This window comes from Xyrauchen texanus, chromosome 2 (genome assembly GCF_025860055.1).
Source record: "Xyrauchen texanus isolate HMW12.3.18 chromosome 2, RBS_HiC_50CHRs, whole genome shotgun sequence".
In the NCBI taxonomy this organism is placed as follows: domain Eukaryota; kingdom Metazoa; phylum Chordata; class Actinopteri; order Cypriniformes; family Catostomidae; genus Xyrauchen; species Xyrauchen texanus.
In genome coordinates, this window is record NC_068277.1 from 9,259,520 (window position 1) to 9,283,528 (window position 24,009).

Consider the following 24,009-nt stretch of genomic DNA (forward strand, 5'->3'; position numbering starts at 1 on the left):
ATGCATGAAGGTACCACGTTGATCTGTAAAAACAATAGTACGTGAGTATAAACACCATGGGATCACACAGCCATCATACCGCTCAGGAAGGAGATGCATTCTGTCTTATAGATTAACGTAGTTTAGTGCTAAAAGTGCATATCAACCCTATAAAAACAGCAAAGGATCTTGTCAAGATGCTGAAGGAAACAGGTTGACAAGTATCTATAGCCACAGTAAAATAAGTCCTATATCGACATAACCTGAAAGGCTGCTCAGCAAGGAAAAAGCCACTGCTCCAAATCCACCATAAAAGCCAGACTACAGTTTGCAAGTGCACATGGGGACAAAGATCTTACTTTTTGGAGAATTGTTCTCTAGTCTAATGAAACAAAAATGTATCTGTTTGGCCATAATGTCCATCTTTATGTTTGGAGGATAAAAGGTGAGTCCTGCAAGCCAAAGATCACCATCCCAACTGTGAAGCATGGGGGTGGCAGCATCATGTTGTGGTGGTGCTTTGCTGCTGGAGAGACTGGTGCTCTTCACAAAATAGATGGCGTCACGAGAAAGGAAAATGATGTGGATATATTGAAGCAACATCTCAAGACATCAGCCAGGAAGTTAAAGCACTTACAATGGAAGTGAACGGGGCAAGTTTTTTGATGGTTAAAAGCTTATAATTTTATAAAAGCACTTAATGTATGTAAGTGCTTTATTAAAATAAAAGCAGTAAAATTGGCTGTAGCTTTGCACAGACAAGGTTAGTAAGTGATTTTATCACTCTAAAATTATGTTAACATGCATATTGTTTGTCTTTTGTCTTTACTTTCGAAACAGTGATTATTTTAATGTTGAAAAATTGGCCCTATTCACTTCCATTCTAAGTGCATATCTGTCACCTTGATAGTTGCATATAGTATGTATTTTTATAGAAATATATTTGTGTGGTAATCAATATTATGCCACAAATGCTATCGATTGAGATGAACTTGTATTGAACCCAGAATATTCCTTTAAATTACAATATTTGTAATTGACTGGGTAAAAAAAAAAAAAAAATAGTGCAATCAGAAATTGTTCAGACCCAAAATTACAAATTTTTTTATAACTTTGCAAATTTCAAAAAATTAAAAAAGTAGTTTTTTGCTCTGATATGCATTTTCAGCTGTGAGACATTATATAGAAAGGTGTGTGCCTTTCCAAATCATGCACAATCTATTGAATTTGCCACAATCAAAGTGTAGAAACATCTCAAAGATGATCCAGAGAAATGGAATTAGCATTTTTTTAAGTGTCATAGCAAAGGGTCTGAATACTTATGTCAATGTGATATTTCAGTTTTTTTCTTTTTAATAAATCAGCAAAGTTATCAAAAATCTGGTTTTTGTTTTGTCATTATGGGGTATGGAGTGTAGATTGATGTGAAATTCCTGCCCGGCATAAATAAAGCGAATGGCGCGACTCGAACATGCGAAATCGCTTCATTCGCATATTCGCACGTGTTCAAATGTTTCAATTTCAACGTGTCTATTCGTGTCTTTGCACTGACTTTGTATGTAATCATGCCATGCAAAACTCTCGCTTCACGTTGTATGTGAACGCACCATAAGTCTTCTGAAGTCATATGATAACTTTGTCTAAGTAACAGACTGATATTATTTACATGAAAGCAATAATTTAGAGCCGTGGTCGCCATTCACTTTCATTGTATGGAAAAAAGCATCTTGCACATACTGCTATAAATAACTTTAATGTTCCACAGAATAAAGAAAGTCATATAGGTTTTGGAAGACATAGGGGTGAGTAAATTATGACAGAACTTTCCTTCTTGTGTTAAATATTTCTTTAATATCTAACTGCATCTTTGTATTCATGTGATATGTTCATAGTGTGGAACTACATTGCATACTTCAGCTTGTTTACATACTTCATGAAGCTGTGTCCTCCAAAGAGTTATGTAACTCTATGATGAGTCAGTTCTCTTTTGATACCGCAAAGGATAACCAAGATTGCTCAACTTTTGCCTGTGTAGTGCGTCTCTGTCTTGTCTGATGACATTTCTTAACATCAACCACTCAAGCAGTGTTAAAACTGACATGTGAAAGTTCACTTTTAGTGTGTCATGTATTACAGATTGAAAGTGCAGCGGAGGAACCCAGGGTGCTGTGTATCGTGCAGGACACCACCAATGCAAAGACTGTCAATGAGAGGCTGACTCTCAACCTGCCCGCCTCCACCACCATCAACAAACTCTTCGAGGATGTGGCTCACAAGGGTGGATATGTGAATGGCACGTTCTGCCTGTCGTGGGCAAACTCTGTCGGCACGGTGAGTCTTTCCTGTAATGTTTACAAAAACTCTACCATAGTTGGTAATAATAGATATGAGCACACCACTTTTTTTAACCGAGTTAATTATTTACAATCAGAGAAGAGGACAACTTTAGAAGCCTGAATGCGGCATGCAAACGAGACCCTTAGACTTACTGGTCGACCAATATGGGGGTTTTCAACCGTTAACAATAACAATGCAGATATTTAGAGAGCATTTGCGTTCTGTTCTATCCACTGCATTGCATTTTTTTTTCAGCGTCTCGCGCAGGAGTGTCGCCATTTTTCACTTCCATTCTTTTTAATTTTTTGCGCTGCATTGAAACCTATTAATAAAGGTGTGTCAGTGGCATGTTTTTCCGCACTGCTGTAGTGATATGATTAGATCAAGCTATGTCATGCACTCTGCTAATTTTTCCACCTGACTGAGTGTTAATCCTAGCGCTGACCTAGAGTGCAGGGACTGTAGCTGCTGTTAACACTGAGTATAACTGGATTAAGGACTGTTTCCACAATCATTCGCACTGCTCTCCTCGCCAGTGGAACATTACCATGTCCAGACCTGTGGGTAAATTGGCTAGTAATGATCCACAGGTAGGACAGCTCTTTCATGCATAATAAGTCCTTAGCTCAGTTGTGGTTGTTCTACAGTACGGCAAGTGTATTTTATGCTCTGTGAAGACTATGAAGCTGCTTCATGTCTGTTAGCTCTTTTGAGGCATGCTTTTAAAAAATCTGAGCGTTTCTGTATATGAAAGTAACGTAGACTTCTTTTTGTTCAGAGGCATAATTCAACTAAAAATGAAAATTCTCTCATCATTTACTCACCCTCATTCCATCTCAGATGTGTATGACTTTCTTCTGCTGAACACAACGATTTTTAGAGCAATATCTCGGCTCTGAAGGTTCGTACAATGCAAGTGAATGGTGACCAGAGCTTTGAAGGACCAAAAACACGATAAAGGCAGCATCCATACGACTCAATGGTTAAATCCATACGACTCAAGTAGTTAATTCCATATCTTCAGAAGTGATATGATAGGTGTGGATGAGAAACAAATAAAGTTATTTTGTACTATAAATTCTCCCTCCTGTCCAGTAGGAGGCGATATGCCCAAAGAAAGTGAAAGTGGAAATTTGTAGTAAAAAAGGACTTAAATATTGATCTGTTTCGCACCCTTCTGAAGACATGGATTTAACCATTGTAGTTGTATGGATTGCATTTATGCTGCATTTATATGCTTTTTGGAGCTTCAAAGTTCTTGTCACCGTTCACTTGCATTGTATGGACCTACAGGTTCCATGGGCTGTTTACATAGAAATTTGATTTGAATAATGTTGTCAAGAAGCTTCTTTATCACACAGATTATCACAGTCTGGGATATGTCAATGATTAGCAACAACATTATAATTTTTTTGTGCCGTGTCAGATTGAAAAAAACCCCACACATGTCTGCATCAAACAACTGCCATAAAACTATTATATATTAATATTATTTTTCACTTACTAACCAACATCAGTTGTGATCATAACAAATATTCATACATTTTCAGGATTTTAACCATTTAAATGCCAGTTTATTTATATAATGCCACTATTGTTTTTTACACAAACACACACACACACACACGTTGGTGCAGCTATCATTATGACGACTCTCCATAGACATAATGACACAAAAAACATTTTTTAATTGTCCAAAAAACATAATACCCTTGTAATTACCAGTTTGTAACCTAAAAAAAAATCCTCATATACCACATAAACCTGACACCACCCCCAACCCTCCCCCCCCCCACACTCACACACACATTTCTCAATACACACATCCATACCAACACACCCACGCAATTTTAGCTGCATCATGTATTCAGTTGGCCTGCAGTGCTTTATAATACAGCAAACAGAAAATAGGAAAAAAGCATGTATTTGCTCCATTGGCTAAACATGAGAAAAATGGCGCCATCTGGTGGAAAATATAAAGAAATATTACTTTTTAATAAGAAAAGCATAATATCATAGAATTCATGAGTTTATGCTTTAATGGCACCGGGATCAATTATTGCAGTTTTAATGGGTTTCAATGGGGACAATTTCATCCTGAAGGTCCTGAGTGTAAGTATTTTGTGTACACAGTGTATTATAGATGTATTTTAGGAACTGAGGTTGAAATATCAAAATTCCCCCACAAATACACACCTTATGCAAAATGTATGCCATTGGCATTAACACAGTCAAAATGATCGAAAAAAATAAAATTAAAAAGACAAAAATGTCCCGAAGGTCACACAAGTAAGAACTTTCTTAAAAGTTTTCTTAACAATATTTTCATGAATCCGGACCCTTTTGCTGATTTGTCACTTTGAAAATATTTGTTCTTTATTTGGCTGTTATAGGAACTAACCTCTAACTTTCTTTGAAATTTTTCAGATTATTTACAGTCAGCGTTACAGACAACGTCCGTCTCATTCTCATTCATCTTGTCCTACTCTTGTTTTTCTCTTCCTCTCCCTCCATCTCTCATATGTTTGTCTACACCCTAAGGGTCCTCTGGAGCAGGCCAGTGAGATGTCCCTGGTATTGTCCGGTTTTGAGGCAGGGAAAAAGAACTTCCTGCAGCTTACGGACAAAGACGGGGAGCAGCCACAGATAGCTTCTGTGAGTCACCATAAGAGCTGTCATGCACTTAGCAAAAGGAATGCTTCACTCAAAAATGATAATTCTGTCATTATGTACTCAAATAGGAGAATTTGAAATAATAAATCTTTTTTAGCTCTTTTCCACATAACGACAATTCATAATGACCATGTCTGTCAAGCTCTAAAAAGGACGAAAAAGCACCATGAAGTACTGTACACACTCGCAAGGTTCCCCAATTAGTATTCTTCAAGGGCCAAATTCTGTCAACAATACAAAGCCACGGGCCACCGCTCTCGATGTTATAACAAAGTGTTTGTGCTGCTGCTAATATTATTATTATTGTTATTATCATTAATATTGTTGTTTTTGTTGATAAAAGAGTCACAACATAAATATTCAGATTTTTGTATTAGTTATTTTTCTCAGTATTAGTAGCCTGTTTTATTTATTCAAACAATTATAAACATTTTGTTTGTGTACAGATACACAAAACTAAACAACTTTGCCTGTTGAAAATTTAAAAAAGAAATTAAGGAAAAAACTTGAATGAACCATCTTGATCTCCATGTCCTCCATTCGAGTCAACTGTTCCAAACAGGGTCTAATCCCTACAATTAATTTATTAGACCTATTAGCATTAATATTGTTATTGTTGTAAAGTCAGTGTTTTCTTATATACTGTTTTTTAATATTATGCAGCTGTACTATACATGTTAATCCTAATGTACACTTTTCCACATGTATTTGTATCACAGGAATCTATGTTACAGTATATTATCCAGGCATTAATCCAGACATTATACTTAGGGAGTCTGCACAAAATACATGTGCAAATATAAATTGTACATATATTTATCCAACAGCGCTCTTTACTCATCTCACTCGCATAAAACAGATGATATACTCCTCAAAATGCATCAACACCATGGAAAGAACATAATGAAACCGTTATGCCAAATTAAGTTTATAAATGCTTATATAGAACAGCAACGGCCCCGCCTACTGTACAGGGATACATTTATTTTCATTTTATATCGATTCTGTGTGTATAGACCATTCATCGGGAGTCCGTCTCTCAAAATCGCCAGATTTGGTGTGAACAGGCCTTTAGGTTGGGCCAAACATTTGGGCTGCCTATTGAGGAACCCTGCTGTACGGTGAGCATTGCAGGTGTATACGTGTTCACATGTTACTCTCTTTCAGGATGAGTCTGGTACAGCGGACAGCAGTGGTCTTGACGACAGCTCTCAGGACCGCTTCATTGGACCCTTACCGCGGGACGGTACAGTGGGCTGCAGCAGCGATTACAGCAGCCCCAGTTATTCATACTCCTCCATACTCAACAAATCAGAGACAGGTTGGCTTGCTTTGGCATGCTTTGTGTAAGAAGTGCAATATCTGCAACTTTGCCACATAAAATGTTGCCTCTTCATTTGTCTTGTGTCTTCTGCTCTGCAGGTTATGTTGGTTTGGTGAACCAAGCAATGACCTGTTACCTGAACAGCCTTCTCCAGACCTTGTTCATGACCCCTGAATTCAGGAATGCACTCTACAAGTAAGCAGTCTACATCACATGATTGGTGGGGCAACTGTAGTCTGTTGTATTTGGTGTATTTGTTAGTAATTGAATAAAAAAGTATTGTGTGCTGCTTACTTTTACTAACCAAATAATTTTCATAGAACATGGATTGGATCTCTTGACACATGACAGGCCAAAATATTAAAGAGAGCCACAAAAAACAGAACTCACATTTTACATATATGTACAGTATATAAAATAACATAACAAATTCATACTATGCATACTGTGCTGTGAAAAACTCTTTGCCCATATCCTGATTTCTTCTGTTTTTGTTGATATCTCATACTAAATTGTTTCAAGAATTCAAACTAAATCTTACATAAAACAAAGGCAATCCGAGTAAACACAAAATACAGTATCATTAAATGATAATGTTATTTATTGAAGCAAAAATGTTAGCAATTACCATCTGGGCCTGTGTGAAAAAGTACCCCACTTCTAGTTAATAAATCCACAAATCTATGGATCTGCATCCATAATGGGGTTCTGCTGGACTAGACACACCCAGTCCTGATTACTGCCAGCCCTGTTCAATCAAATCAACACCTAAATATATATTTTTCAGCAGCATGAAGTTAGCTGAAAGGTCTCTCCCAGTATATGCCAAGGAACTACTAAGGAAATTCCAGAAATTATGAGAAAAAAAGATGATTGAAATACATCAGTCTGGGAAGGGTTACAAAGCTATTTCAAAGGCTCTGGGACTCCAAATAACCACAGTGAGAGCCGTTATCTCCAATGGAGAAAACTTGGCACAGTAGTGAACCTTCCTGGAATTGGCAGACCTGCCAAAATTTCTCCAAGAGCACTGTGAAGACTCATCTAGGAAGTCACAAAAAAGCCAAGGACAACATCCAAGGAACTACAGGTATCTCTCTCGCATCAATAAATGTCACTGTTCGTGACTCTACTATCAGAAAGACTCTGGCCAAAAATGGCATCCATGGAAGAGTGGTGTGGCGAAAACCACTGCTAACACAGAAGAACATTAAGGCTCATCTGAATTTTGCCAAACACACCTTGATGATCCTCAAACCTATTGGGAGAATGTTCTGTGGACTGATGAGTCAAAATTGGAACTGTTTGGAAACAGGGTCCTGTTACATCTGGCGTAAATCAAACACAGAATTCCTCAAAAAGATCATCATACCTACGGTCAAGCATGGTGATGATAGTGTGACTGTGTGGGGATGCTTTGCTGCTTCAGGGCCAGAGCGACTTGCAATAATTGAGGGAAACATGAATTCTGTTCCTAAAATCCTAAAGGAGAACGTCCGGTCAACACTCCGTGAGTTGAAGCTCATGGTCAACTGGATTATGCAGCAAGACAATGATCCAAAGCATAGGAGTAAGTCCACCTCTGAATGGCTCAAAAGAAGCAAAATTTATGTTTTGGTGTGTCCTAGTCAAAGTCCTGACTTGAACCTGATTGAGATGATGTGGCAGGACCTGAAATGGGCAGTTCATGCTCAAAAACCCTCCAATGCGGCTGAACTAAAACAGTTCTGCAAAGAAGAGTCAGTCAAAGTTCCACCACAGCGTTGTGAGACTGATCTCCAGTTATCTGAAGCGTTTGGTTGCAGTTGTTGCTGTTAAAGGTGGTACAACCAGCTATTATGTTTAAGGGGGCATTATCACATGCATTATATATAGGTGTTGGATAATATTTTTGCTTCAGTAAAAAACAAATATATATATATATATATATTTATTTGACAACTGGATCTTATGTTTACTCAGGTTGCCTTTGTTTTATGTTATATCTCGTTTGAAGATCTTAATCAATTTAGTATGAAAAGTACAAAAAGAAAAGAAATCAGGATGGGGCAAATACTTTTCTACACCATTGTATTTTGGGCAGTTCTACTCTAGAGTCAACCACATCTTTGAAAAGTTTGAACCAAAGAAACAAAACCCCCTTTTAAATTCTGTATTATATTGGTATGATGGATAATGCCATCCAGACCGCTAGAGAGCGCCACTTGCTCACACAGCTCTTAATGCAAACTATATTTCAAAATGCAGCCTTTTAAGGTTTAGTAATCGCGTGAGGCCATATTGTGATTTCAAAATGAAGTCAGTCAATCAATCATGCAGCATTTATGGATAATATACCGATATCTCAGAAGTCAAAGTGTGTTGGTTTCAAAGCGTTTTAGATGGTTTCCCTCATCATATAGCCTATAGGTAAGTGCCGTTTTCACAACTGTCACGTCCGCTTATGGCATTTTTTCTGCATTAACGTGAGAATGATGAAGAATAAACATTACATGCACTAAAGAGTGGCTACCCTTATATTGTGGCTATTATTATTTCTGGATTGTACTTTTGAATTGTGTAACTAATTAATTATAAATAAGCCATTGTTTTTTCATATCAGCGTTTTCATGCTTTTAAATGGTTTTAATTTGGTCAATAATTGGCTCATAAATCTAGTCAGCCGATACATTGGTGCATCCCTGATGTGCATGTTATCCCAACACTGTTTCTAATGATTCTCTTTCAGTTGGGAGTTTGAAGAGTCAGAGGAGGATCCCGTCACCAGTATCCCGTACCAGCTCCAGAGGCTGTTTGTGCTCCTCCAGACCAGTAAGAAACGCGCCATTGAGACCACTGACGTCACCCGAAGCTTCGGCTGGGACAGCAGTGAGGGTAAGAGCTCCTCACGCACATCACTAAATGACTGTTTGAGAAACTTTAGCCACATTAGTCCTGCTGTTATCAGATAGCTGGAGGAGTTTTGATTACTGTAAAACACTTTACCTCATCTGTTTTTAAGCCTGGCAGCAGCACGACGTCCAGGAGCTGTGCAGAGTCATGTTTGATGCACTAGAACAAAAGTGGAATCAGACTGAGCAGGTTTGTGATGCAAGCCCCACCCTCTCATCACATGTCACTTATCCACAGCCAATGGAAGGCCTTGTGTGAAAGTAGCTGAGTAATGCTGTTCACACAGCAGTATATACAGTTGTCAGTCTGTTTTAAAGTGCTAAATACTATTACGTTCACACACACACACACACACACACAGTTTGGTTATAAACAAGAGTGACAACTGTCAATCGACAGGATTTGTGGCATGATGTTAATTACCACAAAAAAATTATTTTGATGTGAAAAAACGTTTCAGTAAGGCGCTTACAATGGAAGTGAATGGGGCCAATTTTGGGAGGGTTCAAAGGCAGAAATGCGAAGCTTATAACTTTAAAAAAGCACATTAATTCTTCCGTTAAATCTTGTGTATTATTTGAGCAGTAAAGTTGTTTAAATCACATTTTTTACAGTTGTTTTAGGTTTTGAGGTTTGCAACAAAGTAGTAAAATTCACTATTTTAGCAATTGTATCACTCTAAAATCAGGATAACATGCATATTGTTTGTCAAAATATTTTCATTTGATGATCAATATTATCCCAAAAATGCTGTTGATTGAGCTAACTTCTATTGAACCCGGAAAATTCCTTTAATGGAAGCTAAAACGGAAACTACAGTATTCCGTTAAACTACAATTCAGCTAACTGAAGTAAAAACATAATTGGAAAAACTGTAAATCTAAACTAAAATACATGTTCAAAGCTAACTAAAATTAAAGACTGGATTTACCCATGTCAGAGACACTAAATAAGGGTTTTCCGCTGAGGCCTGTGTGTTTCTCATACAATGAAATCTCATTCTTCTCTTCTAATCCGAGTGAGTTGCACTTTGTGCTGCCTGTGTGCTGAGCCTCAAACACTATTAAAATTTGTGCCAAAACATTTGGTGAAACTAATTGTTCAGCTGCAGAATCATCCTGTAATTTGGGATTGTTTTGAACATTCCAAATGTATGTGTGTTTAGGCGAAGTGGCATATGCATTGTCTTGATAAACTGTCTTGTTTTGATTTTCCAGGCTGATCTGATCAACCATCTTTATCAGGGAAAGCTGAAAGACTATGTGCGTTGTTTGGAGTGTGGCTATGAGAGCTGGAGGATTGACACATATCTGGACATCCCTTTGGTCATCAGGCCCTTTGGGGCAAGCCAGGCTTTTGGCAGTGTGGTGCGTCCGCCCCTCAAAATCACTTTGTAGCTGTTTATTTGCAATTTTAATATTCAGATGGCATCAGTTGTAGTTTGGTTGCTTCCAACGACAAGCTTTGTCTGTCCACACTGAGAGCAAAAGTGCTGCATGACATGACAAGATTGCCGGATTTCGGTCTTGTGCTTTAGTGGCCACAGTTGTTTATCTTTTGTTGGATGTATTTGTGCACATTGTCACAACAGGAAGAGGCTCTGCAGGCCTTCATCCAGCCTGAAACTCTGGACGGGCCCAACCAGTACTTCTGTGAGCGCTGCAAAAAGAAATGCGATGCCCGCAAGGTGAATCAGTGCAGGATAAACAAATCTGAGAGGATCATTATGAAGTTCTCTGCCCCATATTTCTGTTTCTCATAAAATCTTTTTTGTCTCCAGGGATTGAGATTCCTTCATTTCCCATACCTTCTGACTCTGCAGCTGAAACGCTTTGACTTTGATTACACCACTATGCACCGCATTAAACTCAATGACCGCATGACCTTCCCCGAGGAGCTGGACATGAGCCCCTTCATCGATGTGGAGGATGAGGTAAGAAACGACTATAAGGATTAACTGATGATCTTTTTTGGCCTGTTTACACCTGGTATAAACATCCGTCTCTTGCAATATGTTCACATGTGGCAAGCTATTACAGGTTGCCTTTAAAACCTGGTATTAATGAGAGAGTTCACCCAAAAATGAACATTCTCTCATTTTCTCACTTTCACGCCATCCAAAATGTATTTTTTCTGCAGAACACAAAGCGAAGATTTTTAGGAGAACATTTCAGCTCTGTAGGTCCATACAATACAAGTGAATGGGATCCAAAACTTTGAAGCTCTAAAAAACACAAAGGCAGCATAAAAGTAATCCATATGACTCCAGTGGTTTAATCCATGTCTTTTTAAGCGATCCAGTCGGTTTTAGGTGAGAACAGTCCAAAATATAACTACATCTTCACTTGTCATCTGCAGTTTTATTGACGATCATGATTTCAAGCTCGATTACACTTCCTTGCGCTATCTAGCGTTCAGCACATACATCAAGCACTAGGAATTGTAATCGAGCTTGATATCATGATTGTGCCAAGACTGCTGTCAAGATGTACAGTGAAAATTGAGTTACATTTTGGTCTGTTCTCATCCAAAACTGCTTGGATCGCTTCAGAAGACATGGATTAATCCACTGGAGTCTTATGGATTACTTTTATGCTGCCTTTATGTGCTTTTTGGCGCTTCAAAGTTTTGGTACCCATTCACTAGCATTGTGAGGACCTTCAGAGCTGAAATGTTCTTAAAATCTTCGATTGTGTTTTGCAGAAGAAAGTCATGCACATCTGGGATGGCATAAGGGTGAGCAAATGATGAGCGAATTTTCATTTTTGGGTGAAATATCCCTTTTAACGTGTGTCTCATAAGCATCTCCATTATCGTGACCACTTTTGACCACGGATATCATCGAGGGGAGGGTCTCTGATTTTGTGACTACATTTTGTTCAGTTCTCGACAAATGTGGGTATTTCAAAGGGCAGTGTCTAAACGATATTTTGATCTGGATAGCTGATATAGTACTGATATAGACATATAAGAATATAAACCAATGTCACATTTAAATAAACATTTTTTTTTAAAAGCTTTAGTCAGTTCACTTACAACAGGCTACTTTTCAACACAATCTTCAAAATGCGTTGAAGCCTGTTTGTACACTAGATTTGAGTGCTGTCAAATTTTGACCAAATCACCCAAGATGTAAACGTGGTCTAAAATGTTCCTGTTTGCAGAAGTCTCCTCAGACAGAGAGCTGCACTGACAGTGGGGCAGAGAATGAAGGAAGCTGCCACAGTGACCAGATGAGCAATGATTTCTCCACAGATGATGGTGTGGATGAGGGCATCTGTCTTGACAACACCAGCAGCACAGAGAGAGCGCTCAAACCAAAGGTGACCACACATCCTCTCCTAGCTCAAATGCCGAAATGCTGTACTAAACAACGGAAGATGAAAGATGAACATGCCTTGTTTTCTGTCTGCTTTACAGAGCTCATTGACCTTTGAACTCTTCTCGGTCATGGTGCATTCTGGGAGTGCTGCAGGTGGGCACTACTATGCCTGCATCAAGTCCGTTTAGTGACGGCCAATGGTGCAGCTTCAATGACCAGCACGTCAGCAAGGTTAGTTAGCTAGCATCAATCTTAAAGGTAAATATCACCCAAAACGAAAATGTGACTTATCCTCATATCGCTTCAAGCCTGTTTGAATTTCTCTCTTCTATATAACACAATAAAAGATCTTAAAGGGACAGTTCACCCAAAAATGAAAATTCTCTCATCATTTACTCACCCTTATGCCATCTCAGATGTGCATGACTTTCTTTCTTCTGCAGAACACAAACAAAGATATTTAGAAGAATATTTCAGCTCTGTAGGTCCACACAATGGGCCTCATTCATGAAAATGTCGTAATTATATGAAAGAATTGGATACATTTCCGTGTAAAATGGAGCTTCCCGAAAACGTTTTGCCGGATTCATGAACTCTTCATGTTCTCCAGATTTGTTAGTACAACTTTTGTATGTTAGTGAATTCAAAACATTTGTAAATAGAGCGCAAGTTTATGGTTTCAAACAGTTATTGCACAGTCCACAGTGAGTGTCATATATAAATAGTGCAAGATAGCCCTTAGTTTAGGGACTGGATGGCTTTTGGATAGAAACTGTTCAAGAATCTTGCAGTCCGTGTTTTAATTGCCATGTATCACCTTCCTGAGGGCAGGAGGGCAAACAGATGGTGGTCTGGGTGAGAAGAGTCCTTATCAATGGCTTTTGCTCTGGATTGGTAATGGGTCTCTGCAATATATTGTAGTAAGGAGAGAGGGCAGCCAATGATTTTCTACGCTGTGTTTGCTACCTTTTTTGTCAGCTTCTGAGCAGCCCCCATACCACACTGTGAGGCAGTATGTTAAAACACACTCTATAGCAGAGCGATAGAAGGCCACCCATAGCTTTGTACACAGATGGTTTTTCTTTAGGATTCGCAGGAAGTGCAGGTGCTAACAGCAGCTGTCGTGTTTGCGGACCAGGAGAGACTGTCAGATATATGGTTTCCCAGGAATTAAAAACTGCAAACTCTTTCCACACAGTCTCCATATATACAGATTGGAGGGGTTCAGCTCTGCACTTCCTGAAGTCCAAGATGAGTTCTTTAGTTTTCATTGTGTTTAGCGACAGGTTGTTTTCAGAGCACCACAAGATCAGTTTTCGGACCTCGTCATGATAGGCAGACTCATTGCCTCCAGAAATGAATCCAATCACTGTAGTGTCATCTGCAAATTTTATAATGTGATTGGAGGAGTATGGGGAGATACAGTCATATGTATAGAGACAGTACAGTTCAAGTGAAGTGGGTCCAAAATTTTGAAGCTCCAAAAACCATATTCATGCAGCATAAGAGTAATCCATAAGACTCCAGTGGTTGTATCAATATCTTCTGAAGTGATCCTGAAGCGTTTTTGGGTGAAAACAGACCAAAATATAACTCATTTTTCACTGTACATCTTGACATCAGCAGTCTCCTAGGCGATCGTGATGTCAAGCTCGATTACACTTCCTAGTGCCATCTAGCCCTCTGTGTATGCGTCAACACTATGAAGTGTGATAGAACTTGAAATCATTATATTTTGGTCTGTTCTCTACCACAACTGATTAGATCAGTTGAGTGGTTCTCAACCTTATATTATAAGATATTTCCTTAAAACTTGTTTTTTAAAACTATGATAATTAGCTATCATATTTTAAATAATTTTAAGAGATCTTGAGGCCCCCCTGGAAGTGTACTAAGGCCCCTTAGTGGGTCCCATCTCCTGGTTGAGAACCAGTGGATTAGATCACTTCAGAAGACATGGATTAAACCACTGGAGTAAAACTGATTACTTTTATGCTGCCTTTATGTACTTTTTTGGAGCTTCAAAGTTTTGGCCCCATTTCTTGTATTGTTTGGACCTACAGAGTGGAGATATTACAAAAATCTTAATTTGTGTTCTGCAGAGGAAAGAAAGTCATACACGGTTTTATCTTGTTTGTGGTCTTGTTTTTGACCATACAACCAAAAGTGTTTGGAGAGGATAGGAGTTATAGAATTATCAGTGAATCATGACATACATTTTGGTCTGTCTGTTACACAAAAGTATCGTATGGCTTCAAAACACATGAAATATTACACACAAGTCATATGGACGTTTTTATGGTAATTTTGGTAATTTTCTGTTCCATGTTGGCAGCATAAATCACCATTCATTGTATGGATAACAGAATTGCTCTGACATAATGCCTCCCGTTGTTTTAGGGATGAAAGAAAATAATACAGATATTAGGGTAAATAAATGTTGACAAAGTTTTCATTTTTGGCTGAACTACTCATTTGAGATTTTGACAGTATTGCAATTTGTGCTGTTTCCATTGTATGTGTGTTTCAGATCACGCAGGATGACATCAGGAAGACATATGGTGGATCCTCAGGGAGCAGAGGCTATTACTCCAGTGCCTTTGCCAGGTGTGTGTTGCTTCATAGTGATCTCTCGAGATGCCAGAGAAGGTCTTCATAAAGCACATTGTGATGTAAAGTCTGCATATTTTCTGCTTTTTTGCTCCAACAGCTCTACAAACGCATACATGCTTATGTACAGACTAAAAGAGCCCTCCAGGAATGCAAGTAAGGGAACTGATATGGGTTTAATGTTGTACATTGGTAATTTACTCTTTTTCATGTCCTACAAACATTAGTATTTCATTAGTTAATTTCCTTTAATGCCCTCTGCGTGTTTGCAGAATTCCTGGAAGTGGAGGACTTCCCCGAGCACATAAAGAGACTGGTGCAGCAAGAGAAGGAGTCTGAGGAGCAGGAGAAGCGACAGAGAGAGATTGAGCGCAACACATGCAAGGTACAAAGTCTAAAGATGCAACTATTTTTTTTGACTTGTAATTTTTCATTTAGACCAGTTTGGTTTTACAGTGGCAGGGCAACCATGTGCACTGCGACAAAAATGGAAGCCATGCCAGTGACAAAATAGTAAATGGTCTGCACTTATATAGCGCCTTAGAGGTTACCAAAGCGCTTTACACTGTGTCCCATTCACACACACACGCACATTCACACACCAATGACGGCAGAGCTGCCATGCAAGGCGCTAGCCTGCCATTGGGAGCAACTTGGGGTTCAGTGTCTTGCCCAAGGACACTTCAGTATGTGGAGTCATGTGGGCCGGGAATCGAACTGGCAACCCTGTGATTAGTGGCCGACCCGCTTTACCACCTGAGCTGTTTATGAAAACACTTAACATGGAAGAGATGAAATTATTGGTTGTTGCTTTATAGAATTGTGCATTGTTTAGACACAAAGCTGAACATTTTTTATTTTTTCACTTCTAGATCAAGCTCTTCTGCGTGCATCCAGTGAAGATGATGATGATTGAGAACAAACTAGAGGTTCACAAGGACAAAACTCTCATAGAAGCAACAGAAATGGCCTTCAAGGTAAGCAGGGCCATTATGTTCCTCTAATTTGAGCCCTGTTGGCTAAATACACAGCTCAGTTAAATGTGAAATCTGTGACCTGTCTAAGATTAACAAAGTTTCTTGTGTGATAACATAAAAGAACCATAAACCAGTTCAACAAGATCACTAAACTCTGTCTCTCTGAACAGGTCACTGATTAGATTAGATTTTACTGATTAGAATACTTGTGTTCGCAAATACTGTATGTGTGTTTGTGTCTGTGATTGTCTTCTTGGTGATCAGCTGATGGATCTTGAGGGAGTTGTTCTGCTGGACTGCTGTCGATTGGTCAAGTATGATGAGTTTCACGAATATCTAGAACGTTCATACGAGGGTGAGGAGGATATGCCCATGGGTCTTCTGCTCGGCGGAGTCAAATCTTCATACATGTTTGACCTGCTGCTGGAGATCCGCAGACCAGACCACGTGTTCCAGCCCTATAAACCTGGAGGTAGACACTGAACAAGAAATCTGCATTCATGGTCCCAATATATAAACCTCTTAAATACATCATCATCATCTGTTCACATGTTATTTTTATATAGTTCAATATTCTGCAGCCCATTTGATGGCAGTGGTATACATAAGATATCCTTTGATTTCTGCAGTTTAACTTCAAATGTGGCTTGCTGTAAATGGATGTTTTTATTTTCATTGCAGAGGTGATGGTGAAGGTCCATGTTGTTGATCTAAAGAGTGAGATTATTTGTGCTCCAGTCAGTGTCAGGGCTTATCTAAACCAGACCATTACTGAGTTTAAGCAACTCATTGCACAGGTAAATACTCTTTATTTCCTGTTTAACTTTGGGGCCTGGGTAGCTCAGCAAGTAAAGATGCTGTTTACCACACCAGGAGTCGCAAGTTAGAATCCAGGGCATGTTAAGTGAATCCAGTCATCCTTCCTAAGCAACCAATTGGCCCGGTTGCTAGGGTGGGTAGTGTCAAGTTGGGGTAACCTCCTTGTGATTGCCATAATGTGGTTCTCGCTCATCGGTGGGGCACGTGGTGAGTTGTGCTTGGATGCCGCGCAGAGTAGCACGAAGCCTCCACACGTGCTAGGTCTCTGCGGTAACTGGCTCAACAAGCCACGTGATGAGATGCACGGATTGACGGTCTCAGGCAACTGAGATTTGTCCTCCGCCACCCTGATTGAGGCGAGCCACTTCACCACCACGAGAACTTAGAGTGCATTGGGAATTGGGCATTCCAAATTGGGGAGAAAAGGGGGGAGAAAAAATTATAATAATTTTTGAGAGTTTGAAACAGTGTCTGCTTCCATCTAACCTTATTTATATGTTTTTTGTTCTCAGGCAACGGGGCTATGTGTAGAGATGATGCGTATCATCCTAGAGCGCTGCTATAATGATCTTCGGCTTCTTTACGTACCCAACAAGACGCTGAAAGCAGAAGGTTTCTTCAGGAGTAACAAGGTTCACTTACATAACACCACAGGGGCTTTGACCCAAACCCTAGTGAGCTGCCTTGCTGTCTACCGGCAGCTTGAAATGTTTGTCACACACATGCCACACAAATATTGCTCCTCGAGTGAAGTTCTTCAATACTGTCTCAGAATTTGGCCAAAACAAATCTTTGCATTAGGGGTCGACGATTAATCGGATCTGATATGAATCATTTTTCAAATTATTGGAATTGTTATTTTGTCTAATCTGATTGCAGATAAATTTTAAAATCTGCTCCGTTACTACAACCAGGAACCTCTCTGCAAGATTGCTGATTCTAGTCTGGCTTAATGTCCCACCCACAGTATTTTCGGACTTGTTATACAACAACTACAACAACTTACATTTATATAGCGCTTTTCTCAAACTCAAAGCGCTTTACATAGTATAGGGGGAATCTCCTCAACCACCACCAGTGTGCAGCATCCACCTGGATGATGCGACGGCAGCCGTAGTGCGCCAGAACGCCCACCACACACCAGCTATTGGTGGAGAGGAGATGGTAGAATGATGTAGCTAATTCAGGGATGGAGATTATTAGGAGGCCATGATAGATAGGGGCCAATGGGCCCCTAGGACACCGGGGTTAAACCCCTACTCTTGACGAGAAAGTGCCCTAGGGATTTTTAATGACCACAGAGAGTCAAGACCTCGGTTTAACGTCCCATCCGAAAGACGGTGCTTTTTACAGTATAGTGTCCCCGTCACTATACTGGGGCATTAGGACCCACACAGACCATAGGGTGAGCACCCCCTGCTGGCCTCCCTAATACCACTTCCAGCAGCAACCTTGGTTTTCCCCCAGGAGGTCTCCCATCCAGGTACTGGCCAGGCTCAACCCTGTTTAGCTTTAGTGGGCAACCAGGCAATAGCCGCAGGGTGATACAGGGCATCCGGAAGGTATTCACACTCACAGCGCTTCACTTTTTTCCACATTTTGTTATGTTACAGCCTTATTCTAAAATGGATTAAATTAATTATTTTCCTGAAAATTCGACAAATAATACCCCATAATGACAACGTGAAAGAAGTTTGTTTGAAATCTTTGCAAATGTATTAAAAATAAAAAACGGGGGAAAAAAAATCACATGTACATAAATATTCACAGCCTTTGCTCAATACTTTGTTGAAGCACCTTTGGCACCAATTACAGCCTCAAGTCTTTTTGAGTATGATGCTACAAGCTTGGCACACCCATTCTTCTTTGCAGGACCTCTCAAGCTCCATCAGGTTGGATGGGGAGCGTCGGTGCACAGCCATTTTCAGATCTCTCCAGAGATGTTCAATCGGGTTCAAGTCTGGGCTCTGGCTGAGCCAGTCAAGGACATTCACAGAGTTGTCCAGTAGCCACTCCTTTGTTATCTTGGCTGTGTGCTTAGGGTCGTTGTCCTGTTTGAAGATAAACCTTCGGCCCAATCTGAGGTCTAGAGCACTCTGGAGCAGGTTTTCATCAAGGATGTGTCTGTACATTGCTGCATTCATCTTTCCCTCGATCCTGACTAGTCTCCCAGTTCCTGCCGCTGAAAAACATCCCAGCTGCCACCACCATGCTTCACTGTAGGGATGGTATTGGCCAGGTGATGAGCGGTGCCTGGTTTCTTCCAGACATGACGCTTGCCATTCAGGCCAAAGAGTTCAATCTTTGTTTCATCCGACCAGAGAATTTTGTTTCTCATGGTCTGAGAGTCCTTCAGGTGCCTTTTGGCAAAGTCCAGGTGGGCTGTCATGTGCCTTTTACTGAGGAGTGGCTTCCTTCTGGCCACTTTACCATACAGGCCTGATTGGTGGAGTGCTGCAGAGATGGTTGTTCTTCTGGAAGGTTCCCCACTCTCCACAGAAGAACGCTGGAGCTCTGTCAGAGTGACCATCGGGTCCTTGGTCACCTCCCTGACTAAGGCCCTTCTCCCCTGATCACTCAGTTTGGTCGGGCGGCCAGCTCTAGGAAGAGACTTGGTGGTTCCAAACATCCATTTACGGATGATGGAGGCCACTGTGCTCATTGGGACGTTCAATGCTGCAGAAATGTTCTGTACCCTTCCAGATCTGTGCCTCGAGATAATCCTGGCTCGGAGGTCTACAAACAATTCCTTGGACATCATGGCTTGGTTTGTGCTCTGACATACACTGTTAACTGTGGGACCTTATATAGACAGGTGTGTGCCTTTCCAAATCATGTCTAATCAACTAAATTTATGGACTCAATTGGAATTGGTGGACTCAATCAAGTTGTAGAAACATCTCAAGAATGATCAGTGGAAACGGGATGCACCTGAGCTCAATTTTGAGTGTCATGGCAAAGGCTGTGAATACTTATGTACATATGATTTCTTTCTTTTTTTTAATAAATTTGCAAAGATTTCAAACAAACTTCTTTCACGTTGTCATTATGGGGTATTGTTTGTAAAATTATGAGGAAAATAATGAATTTACTCCATTTTGGAATAATGCTGTAACATAACAAAATGTGGAAAAAGTGAAGCGTTCTGAATACTTTCCGGATGCACTGTATGTCACTATTAAATGGGCAATCAACACTGTACTCTGTATTTGTGGGGGAGAGGTGGGAAAGAGGAAAGCAGCTAGAGAAAGATGCTGAGAGGACAAGCTGTTTTCAAAGGTAAGAATTCAGATACTGAAGTCCGGGTCCGGACCCCGGATTAGATCCATATGGACCGCAAGACATCATGACAACGTTTGCCACATCTCACCATTTCTACACTTTATGTTAGCTGAGCGACAAAACAACGAAGCTGTGTAAACCGCAAGCTCTCCGGGGTGTATATAGCACTGATCTTTCAGATTTTTCTCTATCACACACTTTATTTATGCCCTTTCTCGCTCCTCATGCGTTGCCTCTCTTCCCCGGTCTTTTCCTATGTAAATAAATGGTAGAAGATCCCCCATAGTCCACTACTTTGGTTGTCTTTGGGCCACAATGTCCTCATTCTTGCCCAGTTCTTAAGAGACTTTCTGACTGTTGATTTAAAATGTAAATTTTTACTGCAATGTATATCAACCCCAAATATCAGTTATCGACCTCCTTGATTACTAATTATCATTATCGGTCCTGAAAAAAACATATCGGTCAACCCCTACTTTGCAGTATCTTATATTATATAAAGCAGCATAATATGTTTAACATTTTTGGAACAGACTTCTCATGAAAGGACACCAAGATGCCCTACAATGCTGTCTTGGTAGGCAGCTCACTAGGTTTTACAAGTTTCACAAGTGCCAATGACCCATTATCACCCAAATTAAAGGGTGAATCTCATGAAACCTGCCAATATCATGCCCAGATCACATTTCACCCCAAAATAAAAATTGGTTATGTATGAATAAAAAAATTGTTTTTTTAATAAAGACATTATTTTTATGACAATTAATTTAATCTTGTTTGCCCTTTGGAGGGCGCACACATGCGCTCTCCAAAGACATTGAGTGTATATTTAAAGTGCATAGACCTTCCTCGCTGTTTTTTTTTTTTCTCGGCTTCTGAGCTGTCTAGATGCTCAAGCTTGGTCTCATTGGAAACCAAATAATGTATAACATTAGCATCATCAATAACTGAGAAAATATTTTGCTGATGATTTGTTTATCATGCTTTTTCTACTGGACTGTATATTTTGTTCTGAACTTCTGAGACATTGGATTATTTGCCTAAGCAAGCTCACCGACATTTAAACAATGGATCATCTTAAAGAAAACAGCATTAGGTATGAGTTGAAAAAGAGTTTGTGGCTATTTGGGGCTTACAGAACCAGTGATAAGGGCAGACATGAGAAGTTTGTATTTATTGTCTTACAGAGATCATATTTCACTTCATGTTTATTTTCGTAAACATTCAAACCATTGTTTTATGACGACAAAACAAAGTGCATAATCACATTCATAAAAATGAAAGCTTTCATTTGATATATGATATATGACATGTCTATTTATGGGGCTATATGAAACTTTCATATTTTTATTTCTACATCGTTATCCAAAGGTCACGCTCATTTTTGACACAGATGCTATGTAATATAAATGCAAAAGTGATGGAGTGAGAAGTTCAGATTCTAAGCTTTCAAATGGTACCACATATGCCTGATTTGTGGATCTCTAGTTTTATTTTAAATGCTACATTTATTACACGCTACTGGCCATGCACCGCAGTACCGGGTCTGCAGAGTAGAAGAGGTTAACTGTGATCCGCTTTTTAAATGATCAGTATCGCAAAATCCAATACAAGTCAATCATTCCAAAAAAACTCAATGTAAAACCTCAGGACACATTGGTGTCATGAGATTTGGGGATGAGGGGACTTGATTCTTGTCATGAAAATAATGCAAACAGTTCTTAATTGTCCTGAAATGTGACCTAGACATTTTCTTTTCAGGTTTTTCGAGATTCACACTGCAAGTCTTTATTTTGATTTATTCTGTTAAATGCTCTTGTTTTCCCTCAGGTTTTTGTGGAGAGCTCTGACTCTACGGATCACCAGGCCACTTTCACCGACTCTCTTTTGTGGAAGCTCCTGGACCGCCACGGGAACACAATCAAACTGTTTATCTCGCTGCCTGAGCAGTCACCAGGCTCTTTGGCCAAAAAATCTAGTTACCCCAAAACTTGCGCTGACTCTGAGGACTCTTTTGATGGGGCAAAGGGCAGCAGGAAGTCTGTGGAGGCCATTCTGGAGGAAAGCACAGAGAAACTGAAGAACCATTCATTACAACAACAACAACAGCAGCAGACGTCCAGCACCAGCGACAGCCAGAAGAGCTCGGAACACAGCGATTTTGAGCACATCGAGTCAACAGCACAAGATCCGGAGGCTGCTTCAAAGCCCTCCCAAATGGAGAACTGCACACGAGCATCCTCTGACCCAGAAAACCAGTTCCCTTCTGAGGAACGCTCAGACTCAGATGTAAATAATGACCGTAGCACCAGCTCGGTGGACAGTGACATCTTAAGCTCCAGTCACAGCAGTGATACGCTGTGTAATGCAGACAGTGGCGTGCTGCCTCTAGCCAACGGCCTCGACTCGCACAGCATCACAAGCAGCCGACGCTCCAAAGCACACGAGGGGAAAAAGGAGACATGGGACACGGCCGAAGAGGACTCTGGCACAGACAGCGAGTATGATGAGACCGGCAAGAGCAGAGACGAGGCACAGTACCTATACTTCAAAGCAGAGCCACACTCGCAAGAGGATGGATCTGGAGAAGGCCAGAAATGTAATATCTTTTGAATTTTACTAGACCTATGGAAAGGTAGACATTATATTTAATTTGACACTAATGAACTCGAGGCTGTGAGAGATAGAAACACAGATCGCTCAATGACCATGTTTTCATGCACTTAAGAAAATTGTAAGTGGTGTTCTGAAACGTCATGTAAACAATAATGCAGATTTCCTTATGCCGTTCAAGGAATTTGGAGAAAACAGTTTAACACACCCAGATTTCTCCAGGAGAATGGGCTTATGTGGTATTTAAATTGCACATGTTTGTGAACAGACTGGATAACTAACACCATAGGATGGAGCCCAACAACAAGTCAACAATGCGGAAAGAATTCAATATTTCTGGGAGTTCAGTTGGAAAAGCACATACACTATAACCTATACCCATTTATACACACCAATGTAAAATATCGACTGTCCCTCACGTTCATGTATATGCGCTCGTACATTGGGGGAATCACAGAGTTTTAAATAAGAGGGAACCCCCACTATTGCAGCGCAATTCCGCAAGCAGCATATAAGACATTTATACTTGCTTTTAGAGAATAGATCTTGAATATAAGTATACTTTTGTCTTTACTGCACTCGCAGAAGTATAACCAAGAGAACAAATGCACTTATTTTTAAGATACTCTCTCATATGTTGCTTCTCAAGTAAATGTATCTTGTTTTAAGGGTTTTTAGAAAATTTTAAATGGAAAATAAGACAAAAACACTTGTAACAATAGGATTTTTACTGAATTAAACTTAATATAAAGTCATTTAGAGGTATTTTTAAAAGATTATTTGTCCTCTTTATTGTTAGTAATCACGTTTAATACAACCTTTTAAGTCGGGGCACAAGATGAATAATCAGTTAAGAGCTAATGATTAATCGTTGCAATAATCGTCCGAATAGTCGAGTAATCGTTAGATTAGTTGATTGTCAAAATAAATGTTAGTTTGCAGCCCAAGAAATATTGTGTCTTAAAGAAATAGTTCACCCAAAAATTTTTATTCTGTCATTATTTAACCTCATGTTGTTTCAAACTCCTATGCTGTTATTATTTTTTTTCGTGGAACACAAAAGGAAAAACGAACCTTAATGTCACCTTAATTTCCAGCTCCAAAAATGACAAAAAAACACCAAAAAGCAAAGAGTTGAGTTAGTGAGTTGAACTCGACAACCAGATCAGTCCTATTCAACC

At 39.7% G+C, this 24,009-nt stretch overlaps 1 protein-coding gene across 1 annotated transcript in view; it reads left to right on the forward strand.

Annotated features, from left to right (window-relative positions):
• LOC127657498 (ubiquitin carboxyl-terminal hydrolase 47-like) overlaps positions 1 to 24,009 on the forward strand; it is a 44,494-nt gene that overhangs the window by 11,519 nt on the left and 8,966 nt on the right. The window contains 20 exon segments of the mRNA XM_052146312.1: positions 2,116 to 2,310; positions 4,858 to 4,971; positions 6,157 to 6,310; positions 6,412 to 6,508; positions 9,042 to 9,187; positions 9,315 to 9,394; positions 10,423 to 10,572; positions 10,797 to 10,892; positions 10,986 to 11,138; positions 12,370 to 12,528; positions 12,626 to 12,709; positions 12,711 to 12,758; positions 15,058 to 15,134; positions 15,238 to 15,293; positions 15,410 to 15,522; positions 16,010 to 16,114; positions 16,379 to 16,586; positions 16,796 to 16,911; positions 17,446 to 17,565; positions 22,046 to 22,814. Coding sequence (XP_052002272.1) covers positions 2,116 to 2,310; positions 4,858 to 4,971; positions 6,157 to 6,310; positions 6,412 to 6,508; positions 9,042 to 9,187; positions 9,315 to 9,394; positions 10,423 to 10,572; positions 10,797 to 10,892; positions 10,986 to 11,138; positions 12,370 to 12,528; positions 12,626 to 12,709; positions 12,711 to 12,758; positions 15,058 to 15,134; positions 15,238 to 15,293; positions 15,410 to 15,522; positions 16,010 to 16,114; positions 16,379 to 16,586; positions 16,796 to 16,911; positions 17,446 to 17,565; positions 22,046 to 22,814 — 3,040 coding nt within the window.